At 40.9% G+C, this 20,748-nt stretch overlaps 1 protein-coding gene and 1 pseudogene across 1 annotated transcript; both read left to right on the top strand.

Annotated features, from left to right (window-relative positions):
- Positions 1 to 10,933: 10,933 nt before the first annotated feature.
- LOC109784572 (putative disease resistance protein RGA3) lies at positions 10,934 to 16,458 on the top strand. The gene is made up of 3 exons (XM_073498544.1): positions 10,934 to 11,359; positions 12,008 to 13,180; positions 15,375 to 16,458. The coding sequence occupies exons 1-3, from the start codon at positions 11,045 to 11,047 to the stop codon at positions 16,317 to 16,319; spliced, it is 2,433 nt and encodes an 810-aa protein (XP_073354645.1). The 5' UTR covers positions 10,934 to 11,044; the 3' UTR covers positions 16,320 to 16,458.
- LOC141020580 (uncharacterized) lies at positions 16,325 to 18,806 on the top strand (annotated as a pseudogene).
- The last annotated feature ends 1,942 nt before the right edge of the window (positions 18,807 to 20,748 follow it).

Here is a 20,748-nt window from a genome sequence, read left to right as displayed (position 1 = left end):
TATACTCTCTCCACTATTTGGGCCATACTTCTCATGAGACCCACCTTTATTTCCCATCTTATGGCCCAGACTGCTCGGTCTATTCGGCCTATGGGCCTTCAGCCCACAAGGTGGAGTAAAAACCAATAAAAGGAAGAAAAGGACAAGGTATATGGGTGGTGGGCAATGGCCTGGGTGGATCCTATGTGACGCCCATAGTTAAATAGCGGAGCATCCGCCTAGTTTGGAGCTCCGCTCCGTGGGCGTGTATACTGTTTGGTTTGTTGATGTTTTGTTTTGGTTTTTCTGTTTGTTGTTTTTCTTTTCATTTTTTCGGTTTTCTTCTCCTGTTTTTTCCATACACGTTCAAAAATTCTTCAATATTTTCAAAACAAAATAAACAATTCTTCTATACACATTCAACTTTTTTCGAATGCATGATTAACATTTTTTAAATACCTTTTTAACATTTTTCAGATAATTGTTCAACAATTTTCAAATACCTCTTCAGAATTTTTCAACATTTTGTAGAGTGTTTTTGTAATATATTTTAAATAATAAACTAAAGCAGAAAATAAAAATAAAAAACGTAAAAAAAGGAGGCCTCCCACGCTCTTGGGCCAGCCTATCTCGGTCTCCCCTTCAGCGAAGGTTCCCACCCTGAGCGACACTCACTGGTGTGGCCCAGTTAGCATTGAGTATGGCGTTGCCGGTGCTTCCTACAAGATTTACTTATTTATTTCCGTAATTTTTTTTTGTTTTGTTTACTCCCTCCGTCCCATAATGTAAGACATTTTTTGACAGTAAGCGCCTTACATTATGGGACGGAGGGAGTACTTTCTTTAAAAAAAAATATTTTAACATTTATGAAGAAAGAACTTCCCTTTTTTTCATTCAAACAATATTCACGCGTCTTTAGAAAGAACAAGATGAACGTTGATGAAACGTACAATGGATATTTTTAAAGTACATAATGAACATTCCTTTATTACACGATGAACATTTTCTAATACATGATGAGCACTAAAAAAACACATGATAAACATTTTATAAATATGCACCAAACATTTTTTTGAATATAATGATAAAAATTTCAAAAAATAAAGCAAACATTTTCTAAGTATACAATAACAAATTTTAATACATAACAAATAATGTTTTCATATGCGATGAACATTTTCTACATACAAGATGTACATTGTTTAATACCTGAAGAACAGTTTAATATACTCTCTCCATTTCACGATGTAGTGCCTATAGATTTTTTGTATCAAATTTTACAAACTTTGACCAAGCTTGTAGAGTAAAATATATACTCTAGAATAACAAATACATATCAATAGATACATCACAAGACATATTTTCATATTGTATAAAATTGATATTGTAGATATAATTAGCTTTCTCTAGAAGCTTGGTCAAAGTTTGTAAAGTTTGACTTATAAAAATATCTATATGCACTACATTATGGAATGGAGGGAGTATCATGAACAAATTTTAATACAAGCTAACATTTTTAATAAAACTTAAACATATTTAATAAAATATGAATATTTTTTTTGCAGGTAAAATATGAACATTTTAGATAAAGACAGAGCTTATATTAATAAAGGCTACATTTTTAATGCATCATGAACATTTTCTTAATATACAATGCGTCATAAAAATAATATACGACGGGTATTTATGTGTACACGATGTACATGTGTCGCAGTATCCATGGCATCGTCGGACTAGACTTGTTTTTTTCCCCTGTTCTTTTGCTCTGCTCAGAGCTAGTTGCTTGTTCCCGAAGATGTTCCAGCAATATCGGCTGTTTGGCTTCTGGATTTGCGGTATTCCGGTGGAGTTAGTTGCAATGGTGAGCCAAACAATAGCTGTAGCATCTGCAGGTTAAGCTTGATCGAGCTTCAGGTTGCAAGAAAACCGCGCCTAAAAGCGATAATAACGACGAAGAGCCGGTGTAAAAAAAATACCACATTTACACCGACGACGGGGAGCCATCGGGATCCCGAGCCACATAGGTCGTGGAATGTGACATACATGATCCAAATTACAAGGAGGATTAGCTTGTTGTTGTGTCTAATTAGCTAGATTTAGCCTATCTATAAATAATGTTGTTACTATTTAAATTTAGTGATGAGTATGATGCATTACTAGGGAAAATTCTAATACTAGCACTTGAAATACATATAGCAGTAGTGCTGGGTCCAGCGCTACAGCTAAGTTGTAGCAGTAGCGCTGGTCAGGGCAGCGCTACTGGTAAGTATGGTTAGCGCTTGAATAAATGAAGCGTTGCTGCTAACCCAGCACTGCTAGTAGATGCTTTCCAGCGCTACTGCTAGTATTTTTGCTTTCACAAATTTATACCCCCTATGTATTTGTGATGTATTTATACAGACTCATGTGAGGAAGAAACATGATTTAGATTCATTTGGATGAATGAAAAGTTGAATTAGGACGACGATCCTACTAATTCAACTTTTGGTCACTTTTGATCCATCCACATGAATCTAATCCGCGTCCTTCAACCAATGATATACCCAAGCCTCTATATCCGGCAAGGTTTTCGCGCTGAGATTCAAACACTTGGATGAAAGTGACCCATGGTGAGTTGTGGTTGTGGCGTAGAAAGGCCTTGTGGATACAGGTTTTTATTCAGATTTTTTGAACGGGTGTGGCTATCGCTTTGGTTGGTTTAGCGTTTTTGTACTGCATGTGGGGTAGGCTGATGTGTTCGGTGTTCTTGCGTGCTTATTTTGCGTCGCTGTCACGTTGGAATTTGATGCTTTTACGTATTTGAATTGGTCATGCGTTTGTCTCCCGGCCGCTGTTGCCCAATCGATACGTCGCTTTCTTCTGTTCTTGCCGCTGTTGGTCAGTAGTCATGCCGCTTTCTGATTATCATCGGTGTCGCTTTGATCGTGCTTTGCGATTTGGGTGCCGATGGGCAGCGGCGTCTTCGTGGAGATATTTCGCTCGGTTTCTTCCTCCTCTCCGTTCTGTCCGCGTGTCCATCACCGCATCATGATTCCGTCTCGGAGCAGCAGCGGAGGCTATGTCCCGGCATCCTCTTTCCCAACCGTCGAGGAGGACTGCCGCGGCTCTTTCCATGGGGGCCTCCGAGATGTTGACCGGGTTCTTGCACCGGCGGCTGCCTGAGAGGGACGCCCAGAGATACATGGCCTTGAATTGGACCATCACCAGCATCTGATCCTCTTCGTGGTGGCCATGAGGTAGGGCGTCGTCGAGACCCAGTCCCGCAAGTTGCAGTTCACCTGTAAGCACGCACGATTCCCTTTGCCCCCTTCTTCCCTCTGTAGAATTTATTTTTCGATCAGGCTGCGATGTGGAAGCTCATCTTGAACTGAAATTGGTGTGTGACTGTAAGTCTGTAATGAACGAGGGTGAAGTTTGGAAGTAACAGTTTTGTATTATCTGCCGCTAGCTTTTGTTAGTTCCATGCCATGATTAGGTCTATCTTGATGTGCAAACTGCAAACTAGACAGCACAGTCTGTAGTATGGGGCGTGTATGCAGTCATCTAACTTTTGATTGATTGTACAAGTGTTGTCCTTTTATCCGTAAAACCCGCATTAAAAAGACAGATAAATCTGTATAATTTTTCCAGTACATACAGAACTCAACTTATTTCCTTTACAATTACAGAGCTAGCTGTACTTATTCCATGTTTTCTCGTGTAATTATCCAGTAAGTAAAATAATGTTTTATAAGAATAATAAACAGGCATTTATCATTGTGTAGGATTCGATTGGTTCTTTATTATTTTGTACACAAGCAGACACGTTCCCATGATGAAGTTGAGTATATATGCACAAGCCTCACCTTACGTGAGAGGAATTGTGTACCATATGGTGTGGATACGACTCAAGGGTTCGTTTTTTGAATCCCAGACTGATGTTTTACTCTGCCTTTCTTAGTTTATGGGAGTTATTTGATTCCATATAGACCTCACAATCGACTGTTGATTTTCTTTGCTTTGGAGCTTTTGACAAGGAATATTAATGTTTCAACAGGTCACTATATCTGTTGGTTATGTAAGTGCATATGGACTACAAAAGGTGAACTCACATCAGGTCTTTTGCTCTTCCCTGTTCTGCAGCTATTTTTCCAGGGTTTTTTTGGTAATGTTAACATCCATGAAATGGCAGCAAGATGCATGTTAATGGTAATCTTAACCACATATTTATTTTAGATTGTTAAGCTTTTGGTAAATGTTGTTCACCTCCTCCCCACTAATAGTGTGTTTTCTAGAGCTATATCAGTTAATACAAACCTGCAAATAAGTTATACGTGGACATGTATTTCGATGTACAAACTCCATCATATTAACTACTAATGTGACAATCCCTGAACTAATGCTGCCTTCATATACTGAAACTAATGGAAGGAAGTTGTCTTCAGTTTTTTCTCATACCACCGAAGTTTCTCAGCGTTCACAAGATGAGGATTGCTGGGGTGTGCCCTTTCAGCTGAATTTTTCACTACTAATGTAAAGTATTATACATCACATACAGAAGTGCAATAATGTAAAAAAACGCTTCTGCTGGTAGACTAAACATACACAAGTGCAATAATGCCTGCAAGGGCGTCAAGTAGATTAGAGGATCTACGTCCAAGAGTTTGCCATGTCTAGAAAGGCGTGCTTCAGGTTTCTAGGTAAAACTTTGTGTCTTTGTGTTTCCAATTACTACGCGGATGATGTATCTCTTGCCTTTTCAGTATTCATCGACACTTATATGACCGTATGATTGAACAAGAGTTCTAGATTATCTTTAATTTGTACCACTGTTTTTTTGCTCATTCTCTTGCATTTTTTCCTGTTTACACAGCTCCAACATCTCATGTGAAAAATAAGTATTATGTTGCAGCACCAATTAATTTTGTGGAGCTTTTACCTATCATTAGCACCATGGTTCAGCCTCTTGTGAATTTATCAACCTGCATTTATGGTTCAGCGGCACCCTTTCTCATCGCTTCATGTAAAGATCCGCTAGCTATAGTATGGATATTATCAAGTTACTGTCAGCTGTCCTTAGCTTTGCTTCCAACGGTTGAATGGAGGAAGGTGGAAGTAGTACTCTCACCTTCCTCTATTTCACAAGTTGTGATGTAACTGAATGTGCGATTGTTTTCCTTCTAATGCATTCTGTCTTACTGAACAAATATATTTTTTATATGATCACACATGTATCCTTTCTATGAACACAAATTCAAGTACATGATAGCATTGAATTTGTATTTTTTTTTCTGCTGCTTAGTGGCGTTGGATCTGAACTGCAGCTTACTGAACCTGATGGAACGAAGCCGCTCTGGCAGAGCTGTAATGTTGTGGCTGTTTTGAGATTCATAGGTCTAAGGAGGATAGATGAGGAGGGAAAGGATTTCGAGCTGTGAGTTGCAACACTCAACCGTAGCAAAACCATTTGTAGCTTCAGTGTAAGACTGAATTCTGATGATGCTTAGCTCTATTGAAGCCTTAAAAAGGGGAAAAGGGTTATAGATCTATTGAGATTTGAGCTTTTCTTATTAAAAAAAAAGATGTGTTCCAAAACTGTTCCGAGTTCCTAGAGAACTCTCCGAGAGCTACTCATTTTGCTTTTGGTGTTTCGCTGTGACTATCACTGTACTACCAATATAAATTCAAATTGGATCTGATTATTGTTTATCTCAAGTTAACCAAAGACATTCTACTTCTGTTGCGTGATGCTATTCTAATCTATATAATGTTGTAAGACAATTCGTACTGTAGGTACACTGCCATTTCTTCAGTTTGGTTTCTGGTCCATCGTTAGTTTGAGTAGATGAAACAAAACAAATAAGATACAACTGAAGAAGATAACAGTCGTCATGGACGCAAGAGAACAATAGACCAATGTTCTATTTTCTTCCCTCATCAACCCATCGCTGACCGTCTATATACCCACCAATGAATATAATGCGTTTAATCTAGGTGTCGGCATGTACTTTCTTCTAAGGCACACCACGCGTGGTAATAATAAATGTATTGCATCTAAGCTTGACGTCTCCTTTTGTAATTACAACATATCTATGTAGTTCTCTCATTTTAAATTGAAATTCATTAGATAAAACAAAGACAACATATATGCACACCACATATCAACAGGGCGTGCGGCAGGCTATCTATCCAAGACTTGCCTTTTATAGTTACAACATAGGCTTTCATTTGAAGTTCAAACTCACCAGACAAGATAAATGCAGCATATATACATATTGCAACTTTGCTTGGACAAGGGCTCTCTCTCCTCGGAGAGGGCAAGGCCCTACAAATTCAATATCAATTTTTTAAATCTTGACTCGAAATCAAACTTTGCTTCACTTTACTAATTATTGTAAGGGTTTTGCTCTACCCTAAGTTAGGGCATGGATTCTAGACCTTTAATTATGTGCATATTATACATATTTTATTAGTGAAATCAAAAGGCCTAAAAATACATGCCTGACTTACAAACCAAATGCTGACCAAGGCTTTCAACTGTGAAGCCCTCTGACTTAAAATTAGATTCAAGATTTTCTACTGGTTTTTTTTCTCTCAAGGAATTTGCTTGTTCTATGTTCTTGATGGTAGTGGTACTTAGCAATGTGGCATGTGATAGAACAAGATAGTTTGGCATTGTTACCGCATAAAGCTTCATGTACTCCCTCCGTAAACTAATATAAGAGCGTTTAGATTACTACTTTAATGATCTAAACGCTCTTATATTAGTTTAGTACATATTTACATGGGCTATGAGGAATTCTTGTGTTTTCAGTCCTGTAGGTTTCCACATATCATGACATATAACTCCTACTCTTTTTCCATCATATTCCTAAGTTTGTAAAATCCTATTAACTAAAGAAGCCCTAAAAATGACAAGAACAAGGGCACTGGTTAATACAAAAGATTCCTTACCTTACCTTTCATTATCAACCATCGTGGAACCTGAACCCATGCAACGAAAGGCAAACAGAACTATATACATAACCAGGATGGGATGAAAAAGATTTACATCAAGCATGCATGGAGTGGTGACCAGTGAGCATGGTGAGCCGTGGTTCCTAGAAAAAGGAATGCACAACACGGCTGGGGAATTTGACCGGTTGAAGTGTAAAAATAGCACTTCAAATGCACGAACAAGTTCAATCCTTGACCAATGGACCTAGGCACGCCAAAAACCTACAGTCAGTCAACCAGCTAGTAATAACTAATCATGATCATAATAACAAATTAGCATGATAATCATGATCAACATCATCGGCATATTAATATAAAAACTGTTGCATCATACCATCACCAACGACACTAGCTAATAATCATCATAGTAATTACCACCAACACTATTTAATCATCATACTCATAGTGTACTATCTAATCACCATCAACACTAACTAATAGTAATAATCATCATGGTCATTACCACCAGCTATTTAATCATCATAGTCATAGTGTAGCACATCATCATCTTCAAACTCATTCTAGCTAGCTAATCACTCATGCTACTCTCTCTCAGGTAAAATAGCATAAAACATGTGTAGCACTCTGCTTCATCATATTGGAGAATGCAGATGAATCTATCTCCTAATTGTGGGCGGCGCTTCTGATTGCTACCCCCTAGTACTTCTCTGCTATGATCCTTCACAATTTTGCTCCGGTCTTTAACTATTAAGACTTGCTCGCATTGAGAAATCATGAATGCACTCATGTGCAATGCAGGATATCTTTGCCGTAAGCTAACCATTGTCATGCGACCTTTAGGCTCGATCCAACGAGGCACAACATTCATCGTGAGTCCCTGTTGAAGAACATCATAGTAACATACTTAGCAACGAAGTTTAGCTTAAAAATAATGTATGCAAAAGATGCACTGAGGACAAATAGTAAAAATCTTACCATCTTTCCTAAATAGATGTGACCGTAGTTCAACACGCATACTGGTGGTCGCACGTATTGAGTACTAATATTTCGAAGTCCAGGAAAATAACCTGTATTGACAGTATCAAGATCCTCAAGCCATAAAACATAATGACCTATCTCCTCGCAGTTTAGTTCAGCTCTGGGACAGTAGTAGGTGATGTTCTACCAAACTCTCAACATGTTTGATTGAATGGAAATAAGTTGTCAATAGAAATTAGTTGCCAAGTATTTTTAAATAAACAATATAAATTACTTAGTAAATATGGTTGAGAAACTCACATAATGGTAGAACTGGAGGCGTCTGCACATCGACCCAGATGTCGATATTACCTTCAATTTCATCTTCCGGACGAATATCAAAGGTGATAAGCATATTAGGCTCAAATGCATAAGGCTTGCATAGTGTTCCCCATTTTTTGCATTCAAAATAGGAGTAGGTGTCTGCATTGTATAATTTTATGGCAAAAGTATAACCATGCTCGGTCCTCAAGTGAACTCTCTTTACCTCCATACTGTCCATAGTACTGAAACCAATGTTATCCAAGACATAAATTCTTGCATGTCAGGGGATACGCTAGTAGAATTGTAAAAAATTAAAATTATAAGTTGAAGCAAAAGAAGCAGAAGTCATGCTTAATTACGAAAAAAGGCTTGTCGTTGTGACTTACTGTATCCACTTCGAAGGTCTCATCCAGGTAGGTGAGGCTTGTCGCACAGGCCGCACTCGTCTTCACAGTATTCAAACATAATGAATTCCCTTTCGTCGTCAGACATTTCCTATGTTCATAGTTGAAACATTTAAAATCGATCGAAGGCAACTACTAGGAAACTCAACACACAAATCACTATTACTCAATATGCAACGGGTTGACTTTAGGTCTGTCGAGTCTTCCTTCCTAAACTCTTATCTCACGTATATGGTGGACACTCCTCACCTTTTTTCGACCGTCGATGATGGTCGCTACTCCTCCTTCCCCTAGTGCATAACAAATATCTAGCACAAGGAGAAGAAGGAGAAGCGACCCCCACGACAACAGTCGGCATTCTTCTTCTCTCATATATGGTGGACACTCCCTCACTGATTTTTCGACCGTCGATGATGGTCGCTACTCCTTCTTCCCCTAGTGCATAACAAAGTTCTAGCGCAAAGAGAAGAAGGAGAAGCGACTCCACGACAACAGTCGGCATTCTTTTTCTCTCATATATGGTGGAGACTCTCCCTCACAGATTTTTTACTATCATGTATGGAACCCCGACAGACTTAAAAGTCAACTTGAAATGTTGTTTAATTCTCTTTCTAGCAAATCCGGGGCACTCGATATTTCCTACATATTCTAGCAAATCCGGCATGACCTTTGCTAGAAAGGACATATCGAGCGCCCGAAATTTGCCAGAATGAAAATGAATCAACACTCCGGCAAAACATAGGTCACTTGGAGGTGTTTGCCTGGTCATCACATTGTCACAGCTACTCATCTACTACTCTACTACATCTATCAAAACATCTACATCATCATCGACATGGGGACTTGGCTGGTCTCACCTCGAGGTCGGAGGGGGTCGGTGACGGGAACGACGGGGACGGGATGATGCAGGGGCTCCTTGATTTCTACAAAAACAAAATATAAACAAAAACATTATTAGGACTTAGTGAAATCATATGTCTAAAACAGAAACCAAATTTGTAACCCTAAAAATTGAAAAGACCTATACATTTACTAAAAATACCCTAGTTCTAACCCTAACATCTATCCATCCATCCATCTATCTATATATCCATCAATATATCCATCCATCCATTTGTCTATCTATGCAATATATCAAAAATACAATAGTTCTAACCATCTATCTATTCATCTATCTATCTATCTATCCATTCATCTATCTATCCATCTGTGTATGCATGCAATGCAGGAGGGATCGGAGGAAGGGAGGGAGAGAGGGATGTAGGTAGAGGGGGAGGGGGAGGGAGAAGTGAGGGAGAAGGGATGGAGGGAGAGGCGGCAGCGGAATATGGAGGGAGAGGGGGAGGTCGGAGGGAGGGAGGGAGAAGTAAGGGATGGAAGGAGAAGGGAGGGAGGCGGCATACCGGGCGGCGGCAGGACTCTTGACCTTCAAGTTCTTGTCGGTGGTGGCGTCAATGCCGATGTGATCTTGCCGGAGATGGTAGCTTGAGCATCTTCTTGAAGATGAGGAAGATCGCTTGTAGGAAGAGTGTGTGGGAAGATAGTGAGTGTTCGGGCGGGCGCGCGTGGGAGGATAAGGTATCAATAACAGTAGCGCTGGCTGCCCGCCCGGCGCTACTGCTAAGTCCTTAGTAGTAGCGCTGGTCTCAGACAACCGCTACTACTATGTGTAGCCCGCCGGTGGCCATGTGACCACTTAGCAGTAGCACTGCCTGCTGGCCCAGCGCTATTAATACTTTGTTAGCTGTAGCGCTTTCTGCCGCCCAGCGCTACTACTAAGTATCAGTAGCGCTGGCAACGTAACCAGCGCTACCACTGATGTCCTACCTATAAGCATTTCCCTAGTAGTGATGTTTACTCCCTCTGTCCCTAAATATAAGTCTTTGTAGACATTTTAATATGAACTATATACGGATATATATAGACATAGTTTAGAGTGTAGATTCACTCATTTTAACATGAACTATATATGGAGGAACTATATGCGGTTTGGCTGTTTTCGGGGCTGGACTCTATTGTGAACTTATGTAAGGCTGAGAAGCCTCCTTGAGTAATGAAATCTCTCTTTCCCGCAAAATAAATAAATAAATAAAATTAGTGATGAGTACGAGGTTTGTACTTATTTGTTCTTTTAGGACAAGAATTGGTGTATCTACACTAACTTTTTTTACTTTGTGCATTCACTAGGACGGACCGAGGTGCTTCTAGTCAGCGAAGTCTCACCCCGAAAAATAGCAGGACGGTAGTATTTAATTACTTTGCTGCTGGTACAGTGCTACCTAAGACAGTAAAGTTGGCGCCGAATAAATGCTTGGCGATCTGTTGCGAGCCTCCTCAGCATTATTGATGTGAGCTCCTCTGCGTTTACCCACGAAGCCTTCTTGCAGATCCCACCTAGAGTCTCGTCGGAGCGAGAGTGAGAGCGCGCGCTTGGCTGGGGAGCCATGGCCATGAGCGGGCTCGGCGGTGTGATTGCGGGCGCCGTGGGGAAGCAGATCGTGAGCAAGCTCGGTGAATACGCCGCGTCGGAGGTTAGTCTGCAGTGGAGGTACAGGGAGGAGGTGCTGGAGTTGGGGGAGAAGATGAAAGATGTGGAGGCCGTGCTGGGCGACGCCGACGAGAGGTCGCGCCGACAAGGGCGGCAAGGTGGCAGGGTGTACGAGCGGTGGCTCGCCAAGTTCAAGCGCGTGGCGTACGACGTGGAGGACGTGCTCGACGAGCTGGACGCCAATGAGCTCATCAGCAAGACCCAATCCAAGGTAACGACAGTGCTCTCCTCTACTTTCCCCTCTCCCGTCTCCGCCACCGTACGCCGCTCCGGCGGCTTCAGCACCTCTGAAGAGAAGGTGTCGCTCCCCTGTTCATCTTCTTCAGTTATCCAACGACCGCAACTAGCGACTCGTCTCAACGGACGGCTGGGATCTCGCCATACCCTTTCTCCACGAGCAGTTAATTGCATTCCTTGTGAATCTTGTCTGGATCCTTCATTGCGGCGGCAGCACGGATCCCCGATCCCAGCACCATCTCGCCGGCGCGGCGCTCGTGCTGGCGGCGGATTTACGAGTAAGATGGGTGGGTGTCTTGAGGATGCCAGTTTCAGAGCAAGAATGCATCGGCGGCGCCTCTCTTAATTCGGCGGTCTGTGCTGTGCAGAGGCCTCCAGAGACTAATCTCTAGTAATTTTCCGCCATGTATTGTCCTCTCGTACATTAGCCTCTGCCTGTGTCACATTGGATTTGATTGATAATCACACGCAGAAAAAAACAAAAACAAAAAACTAACCCATCTCCATTGGTCCAAACACGATACGATATTTGCCTGAGTATCGTATCGTGTTTGGACCAAATGTCTCTGTATATCTGTTTATATATGCTATAGCCCATCTCCATTTTCTTTTATTTTTACAGGTCAGCTTCTGGTTTTCCAGACACAACCAACTCCTGCAGCGAGTAACCATGCCACACAAGATGAAGAAGGTGATGAACAAGATTGACAAAATTAAAGAGGAGGGCAGTAGTGAGCTCAATCTTGTGCCTCGAGAAGCAAGGGGGCAAGGGAACAGAAACAATGAAACTTTTGCAGCCAACTGGAATGGTGATGGCATCAAAACTGGAATGGCGGGGAGGGTTATCGAGAAGGAGAAGATAATCAGCCTGCTGCTCACAAGTGAAGAAGCTGACCGGAATATCTCCATCATTCCAGTTGTTGGCCTTGGTGGCATAGGCAAGACAACATTGGTTGAATCGGTTCTTGCAGACAAGAGGGTCAACGTCTTTGATGTCTCAGTCTGGGTTCATGTGTCGAAGCAGTTTGATTTGAGCAAAATTGGGAGGGCCATCCTGAAAAGCTTGAATAGCAACATCAACAACCTTAGCGATTGTACTATGCAGTTTCTGTCTGATAATCTGACCAAAGAACTTGCTACTAGAAGATACTTGATTGTCCTGGATGATCTATGTGAGGAAGATGGAAATAACCTTGAAGAGTTGAAGATGTTACAGCATGGCCGCAAGGGTAGCCGCATTATTGTAACTACCCGAAACCAAAGCGTGGTGCAATGCTTGCGCACTGGTTTTCTTGCAAATCAGTGGAAAATTTGTCCGATTCCTGAGTCTGAAGTCATCAATCTGGATGTTTTAAACCCTGATGACTGTTGGGAATTGATGAAGCAAAGGGCATTTGGGCCTGGTGATGACCAAAGTAGCTTGGAAGAAATCGGAAAGCAGATTGCAGGCAAGTGTGGGGGTTTACCACTTGTTGCAAACGCTCTTGGGCAAGTAATGTCAGAGAGAAAGAACGTCGGGGCATGGGAAGATATAAGAGACACCAAGGTTGATTTGGGTTTGAGAGATCAGAAAGAAACATTAGAGAGGCTAATGCTGAGCTATTACCACATGGAGCCAGAATTCAAAATGTGTTTCACATACTTGGCAACCTTCCCCAAGGGCTTTGTCATGCACAGGAATCGTCTAATCCAGCAATGGAATGCACTTGGATACATTAATTCAAGGCACGATGGTCAAAGGTGCATCAACTACCTTCTGGGGATGTCCTTTCTTCGGATTCCAGGTTCCACTTCGGTTAGTACCTATAGACACCATTTCTCTTTTTAGTATTATGTTCTTTTCTACTTATTTATACTCTCTTATGGTTCTAGATTACGCCCTACACTTTGATTTTTAATTTATGTTAATAATTTTGAATCAGACATGTTACATAAACTTGTTAGATCATTTGCTATAGATCTATCCAATAATATCAAATATTAATCCTAGTTAGAGCCACCACCTGTGCATGGTTGTTATTCTTTTCTCGTGAGAATTTGTGGCATTCCTTTAGCAAGCCGCCACTTTTTTTGGAAAAGGAAGATAAATTTCTCTAGGTGCAACCGCCTATATGTGTATTCATTTAATAATTACGGAAAACAGGCTTTTGGGCTCTAGCTTAATTTAGTAGAGTATCAAGCCACATGATGTCATTTGCTAGAGCTACCAACTTAACATTACAACACCGCAATTTTGTTGTAAAGTTCATGCACTGATTATATAGAAACAAAGAAAATTGCAGCACATTCGGTGGTGTGTGACCATGAGCAGTTCCTACACTCTGCCCATGGCGTTCCAGTCAAGAGTGCATTCACACCTAAAAATTTCCACATCTGGTAGTATCAGTTTAAACCTGGTCTAAAGCTCTAGTCACCCAGAGATAGAGTTAGGCGACCCGGTGTCACCCAGGGAGCAACACAGGAGTGGTTCCTTCAATAATCATTCATCTTCATAATTTGTAGTTAGTAATCAAGGTATGCATAGTTTCACTTAATGAACTGGTTAACAAAGAATTCAAACTTGACATCCAGAGAAATTATTAAAATCCACAAGACATATCTAGACAAATATTTATGAAAACAATTCCTCATATATAGCATATGCTTAATTATCCAAATTTTGATGGCATAAAAACGACTTATGAAAATCCATGGTTTCTAGTAAAAATATTGTGTAAGAAAATTGTTCTATATAAGGGCTCCATTGATTTTGAGGAATTTTTGATTTTACTGGACAAGCTTAATGTTTTCTCTTAAGCCCATTTTAACATTTCATATTATCAAGGGATTTTACATTTCTCTTTGCAGTACGATATTGTAGTAGTTACCTCTGCAGGTTAGTCCAAGTCCGTTGCATTTCAAAGCTCCTTCAGAACTTGTCATGCATGATTTAGTCCATGATCTTGCATCAATTATTGTTGTTGATGAATTTACTGATCTGGATGCATTATTGAGGAATTTATTGTTGTTGCATCAATTATTGCTGTTGCATACTAAGTTGAGGCAATAAAGAAGAACACCGGAGATGATGCGTGCCCGTGGCCATCAACAAGCGTCTACGTAGGCGTTTTACAAGAGAAATCAGCGATCTGATTGTTGCGTACTTGCGTACGTGTCACGTGCTTGTGTATCCGGCCGGCGGCGAGTCTACTAGCGTAGCTTTTCTAGGTCGCTGTCTACGTCCGGTACAGGTCGGCTTGGAGCAACTTCGTTTCATCGTGCGTCGCCGGCCGAAAAGTATTGGTCGGCGTGGACTGCGCCATGGCGAGGAAGGAACCTGCTGTGATTGATAAACATTAGAGTACCCAAAATGCCCTAACTAGTCAATATACTACCAAAAATCTGTTGTAGTATTGGCTTATCTGGACCCTCCAAGCCACAGAAATTAACGGCCCAAATTAATTTGATGTACCGTAAAAGGTCTCTTAATATATCCATTTCTAAATTGAAATTTATTATTAGTACTGATAACTTTATTTTTTTTTTACTTTACTAGATCAGTTTTTTCTACTATGTTAACTACAGTTAGGCGCCCCGTTGCCAGCCAGGAGGGGTTCCTTTAATAATCACTCATCTTTATAATTTGTACTTAGTAAGGAAGTTAAATATCGTTTGGAGTTAGTTGAAACTTGTTGAACTAGTTAGTAAACAAGTCAACTTGACATCCAAAGAAATTCTAAAATTCTAAAATATATCTAGAGAAATATGTATGTAAATCCATTCCTCATATACATCATGTAATTTATTAGCTTTACATGCTAAAAACAATTTATGAAAATCCATGGTTCCTAGTAAAAAAATGTGTAGGCAAATTGTTTTGTATAAGGGCTCCACAGATTTTGAGGAAGTTGCAATTTTACTGAACTGGTTTAACATTTTAACATTCCCTATTCTCAACTGATTTTACATTTCTCTTTGCAATACTATTTTGATAGTAGTTTCCTCTGCAGGTTAATCCAAGTCCATTGCATTTCAAAGCTCCTACAAAACTCGTCATGCATGATTTGGTGCATGATCTTGCATCAATAATTGTTCTTGATGAGTTCATTGATCTGGATGCTACCAAGAGCGCCAGCTGGAACAAAGCTCGCTACTGCCGACATGCACAGTTAACCAACTTCAAGAATGATCCCGAGGTTTTCAAATATATTCCAGGCAAGCTTAGATCCCTCCAATTTAGGGATTTGGGGGGACGCCAACTCCCTAAAAAGGCATTTTCTCGGTCCAAGTACATACGTGTCTTGGACCTAAGTGGACATTCAGCTAATGGCCAATCTGCTCCAAGTAGTGTGGTGCTGCCATCTTCCATTAATCAATTGAAACTAATTAGGTATCTTGATGCCACATGCTTGCCAATAACATCACTTCCTAAGTATTTTCATGCACTTCAAAACATGGAAACTCTTATTCTGTCCAATTGCTTTCTTGAAACCTTGCCTGACAGTATTTGTCGCCTCACCAAACTTTGCTATTTGGACCTATCTGGCAGTAGCGGCCTCGGTAAGCTACTTGCATCACTAGGGGAGCTCTCTCAACTCTTTTTCCTTAATCTATCCGGGTGTTCTATACTCCAACAGTTGCCTGAATCAATCTGTGAGCTTACATGTTTACATCACCTGGACATGTCAGATTGTTGTGCTCTTCAAAAGTTGCCTGATAAATTTGGTGGCCTTCTTAAACTCTCATTCTTAAACTTGTCAGGATGTTCGAAGCTCACCAAACTACCTGACAATGTAAGCTTTCCGTGTTTAGAGCATCTGAACCTATCTAGTTGCCATGAGCTAGAAAACCTGCCAATTGATTTCGGCCACCTTCAGAAGCTTGAGTTCATGAACCTCTCTGGTTGCTACAAGGTTCCACTGCTACCAGTATCATTTTGCAACTTAATCATTTGAAATACCAAGATCTTTCGGATTGTCATAACCTCAAAAGACTCCCTGAATGTTTTGGTCGCCTCTTTGAGCTTGAATATTTGAACCTAACAAGTTGTGCTAAGCTTCGACTATTGCCTGAGTCAATATGCAAGTTGTTTAAGCTGAGGTGTCTCTATCTGTCATACTGTCTGAAGCTTAGGGAGCTCCCCTCCTCATTTGGTGACCTTAAGCTTCAAATACTGCACATGAATGGCCTTAGAGATATGGATGACTGCCCTGATAGCATTGGTGACATGACTAGTCTCACCCAGTTTGTGACTTGTAATGCAACTTCTGGTTTGCTTGATGAGGTTAAAGAAATTGGAAGGCGTCTAAACCTTGTGGGAAAAGTAGTGCATCGTGTACATGAGATAAAGAGTGGAGAATGTAGCAGTATAGTGGATCTTGTGGGATTGGCTTGTTCAGAGCTGATACTTAAAGACCTTTAGAATGTCAAGCGTCCAGAAGATGCAGACAGTTTCAAACTGCGTGATAAATCAGATATCCGAGCACTAAAACTTTGCTGGGAAAATGAAGGAGGTGAATCTGTGCTGGACAGGCTCGTTCCTCCTCGGACTCTTGAAAACTTTGAGCTAGTTGGGTATAGGAGCAATGAATTCCCTGATTGGATGTTTGACATCTCGTCCTACCTGCCTTTTCTCAGTGAACTGACTCTTTATGGTTTGGAAGAATGTGATAGTCTTCCTCTATTCGTGGCACTGCCAAATTTAAGAAGCATATCTCTATACAACATTCCCAAGATTAGAAAAATTGGCAAGGAATTCTATGGAGAGGGCAGACCTTGTATGAAACTAAGAGTACTGCGATTGGGGTTGATGGAGAATTTGGAGGAATGGTGGACAACAGAGTCAAGTAAAGAAAATGAAGAGTTTCTAATCCCTAATTTGCATTATTTGGAGGTAGTGAACTGCCAAAAGCTGAAGTTCCTGCCATATCCCCCAAGAAGTATGTTTTGGTTTTTGAGCAACAACGAGACAGTTTTGCCTGAACGAGGATTTGGAAAGCTCTCGTCTTCCATTCTTTCCTTCTACGATGGTTCTAGAGAGTTGTAGTTTCTCTGAAGACAAGTGGGAGAGACTTCAACACTTTCCCACCCTTGAGATATTTCAGTTAACATCCGTCAGTGGCTTCAGGACTTTGCCAGAGGTCATACGATGCTTCAGCTCTCTCACTGTACTACATTTATCTATGTTGAAGGACCTGGAGACACTGCCAGTATGGTTGGGCCACCTACGTTCTCTAGAAAAAATTGTAGTCTGTGATTGCCCTAGCGTGACATCCTTACCTGAAAGCATGAAAACATGGATGTTGTTAGAGTGCAAAGGCCTGGAGACATTACCTGAATGGTTGGGATAGCTGACTTCTCTAGGAGAACTTAAGATCAATGATTGCCTCAACCTGACATCTTTGCCTGAAAGCATGAAGAACCTCACCGCTCTTAAAATACTGAAGTTGACAGATTGCGAAGCCTAGCGACATTACCTGAATGGTTGGGACAGCTGACTTCTCTAGAAGCACTTAGTATCAAAGATTTGCCCCAACCTGCCATCTTTACCCGAAAGCATCAAAAAGCTCACCGCTCTTAAAATAATACTCTTGTCAGAGTGCAAAGGCCTGGAGACAGTACCTAAATATTTGGGACAGTTGACTTCTTTGGAAGTACTTTTCATTGGCAGTTGCCCCAACCTGACATGACTTCTTTAGAACAAATTTTTATCAAAGATTGCCCCAACCTGAAATATTTGTCTGGAAGTATACGGAATCTCTGTGCTTTGAAGCAACTCGATATTGAGGGATGTCCAAGTCTGGCTGCGAGGTGCCAAGGGGAGGATGCCGACAAGATTTGTAACATCCCCAGAGTCGAATTCAGCTGAGTTGTTGTACGATATTGGTGGTCTCTTATGCATAGCTCAATCTCTGACGGCATCGTAGCCCAGCCACCTGAACATCTTTTCTCCCAGTGGCTACATACTCCATACTTGCGTTGGAGGCTGTCCTGTTGGCCCCAGCTGCTGCAGAGGACGTAAGCGGAATTACCACTTTTTTCTTCTTCTTTGTATACAATTTTCTTATAAGATGCATGCAGCCTTAGTCGTAGCTAATCTTGTCAACTGTAAGAAATATAGAACTTTGCATCAAAGAAGTAATTAAAGGGACTTGGAATGACTGATCAGTACAACTTCTTATTGATTCCCTTCTCTATTTCTACTGCTTACTTGACTTGAAAAAAGAAATCTTTTCAAGCATACAAATTTCATTGTGCCATTACATCTAGCTGACATCTACCTGACTTGGTTAATCATACATGTAGGTTTGCGTTTGCACAAGATGGATTTCACAATGTGAAAAACGAGGCAGTGCACAAGGAAGAGGGTCAATTCTCTCCAGGGAGCAGTTTCTTTCAGACAAATCTCACTGGGATTCTCAAGGAACATATCTTGATGTCAGAAGAGCTCTGGAGTAACTGACTAATGTTGTTCTATTCTAGTGATTGTCAATACTCACTGGTGTGGTTGAGGAAGGAATTGAACGCCATGGTTCTTCTGCCCGAGGAGGGCTCCGAGCCTTCTATATATTTACCGCCAGCTTCAAGGCCACGACACCGTAAGGTTATTCGTCGTCTGCTCATTCTTTCATATATGTAATGTAATTTTTCGTTTGCGTCACTGCTCTTACTTTCTATGCCTGCTAATGTGGCTACTGTCTTCCAGAGAGGAGAGGAGCGCATATGTTGTGTCTGGCTGTGCAAACTGCAAAATACTATCGGGTGTGCTGGCTGGTTGGTTGATGTGTTAGTACTCTTCAAGATTTTGTCCTGCTGAATTGGGAGCAGTATTCATCTGGTTTTGTAAAGTCATCTACTGTATAAGATTGTCCATGTTTCATGAGTTGTTTATTTCCATGCAGCAGGCCGCAGCAATAGGATAGCTCTGTTTCTTTTTTTGTTTGTTCCCGTTTAGAATCCCGTGCGTGCAGGCCGCTGCTCAATTCTTGGTACAGGTCCTTGTGTTTTGGTTCATGAGTAGTATTCATGCTGTTTTTGGTTCAATCTTCCATTATGTATTGAGAACGGCATGTCCTTGTATTTGTGCCTCTTTTGTTTGAGATGACAGTATGGATTAATACAGGGCTTTCCACCTCTCTGTCTTTTCAAATTATGCTCAAGCAGCAGCTAATTTTCGTTGTGAGCTGTTTGATGGGCGTGCTGATCTATATTAGGTTTGCTGTACTAGTATAATTAACTACTCCCTCTGTCCGGTGAAGAGTATACATCTAGAAATTTAGGACAAATTATGGAGTTGAGTAAAAAAAATGCATTGGAAAGGTGCAAGCCACTATCTCTCTCCTCTTTAATTACCCACCCTCCAATGAGCTAAGTGCATGTAGAAATTACGAAGACCATGTGTAGATTGACCATGTGTAGATTGCTATTGGTCTTGATTATCGTGTGATGAGAGAGAAGTATTGGGAAGATAGAAGTACACTCTTTTGTGAACAAAGTTTGAACCTAGATGTACACTCACCGGACGGAGGGAGTAGGTTAGCTTACATGCTCTCCTTCCTGCATTAATTAATTTCTGCAAACAAAATTACATCGTCACTGCTTCAGTTTTGGTCTTCCATGTCTTTGCGCAAAATCAATCCAACCCACTAGTCTACTCCATCTGATTTCAATTTACAGGGTCCAAAAACAAAACTGTTCGTTATATCACAATTTGGGACTTATTTCAGTTTACATGAAAAAAAATGTTGTTCGCTATATCTCAGAGTGAGTCCAGATCTGGTGGACATAATCAGATCAAGGAGCCTTTTAGCCGTTTGCTCCTGGCTTTTTTGCTAGCTACCTCATGATTATATTCAGTTTGACATGCCTTGGCACGACCGTGCCTCTCGAAAACTGAAAAAATGCGTTTTTTTCTTTCGCAAGTGGCATGATTTTGCTTCCGCGAAAGGCACGGTTTTGCTTTCGCGAGAGGCATGGCCGTGCTCTTTCAGAAAGGGAAAAAAGTGCTCCCGGTTTGTTTTTTCGTCATTTTTGTTGTGATTTTTTTGCCAAACCCTATCAACAAGAGACCTAGTTTTGAAGATCTCGACGCGAGGAATCCAATGATGAAAACGGTTCAAGATTCGGACACACTGTTTAAGAGATAAAACATTTTGAATAAACGGATCTACGAAAAAAGAAAAAAAACTCCCAGGTTGTGACTTGTCACAATTTGGGGAGGTGGGAATGATCTTTGGAAGAAGTACATCTCAATTAGTGATTTCAATAATCCGAGCCCGAGCGCGTAGACCCACAAAGACTCCCTCACCTGCACTGGCCAGCAACCTTCAAGTTGGGCCGATTAGCTTCATACTTTACTTTTTATTTCTTGCATTTACTTTAAGA

This window comes from Aegilops tauschii, chromosome 5 (assembly GCF_002575655.3).
Source record: "Aegilops tauschii subsp. strangulata cultivar AL8/78 chromosome 5, Aet v6.0, whole genome shotgun sequence".
Classification (NCBI taxonomy): Eukaryota; Viridiplantae; Streptophyta; class Magnoliopsida; order Poales; family Poaceae; genus Aegilops; species Aegilops tauschii.
Note: the sequence above shows the minus strand (reverse complement) of the source record. Positions and strands in the feature narration are given on the sequence as shown.

Bases quoted from the DNA above. Each gene is read 5' to 3' on its own strand.
- LOC109784572 (XM_073498544.1), top strand. From the start codon at position 11,045: ATGGCCATGAGCGGGCTCGGCGGTGTGATTGCGGGCGCCGTGGGGAAG. The intron at 11,360-12,007 runs GTAACGACAGTG...TTATTTTTACAG, and splicing joins TCAGCAAGACCCAATCCAAG to GTCAGCTTCTGGTTTTCCAG. The intron at 13,181-15,374 runs GTTAGTACCTAT...TTTCCTCTGCAG, and splicing joins GGATTCCAGGTTCCACTTCG to GTTAATCCAAGTCCATTGCA.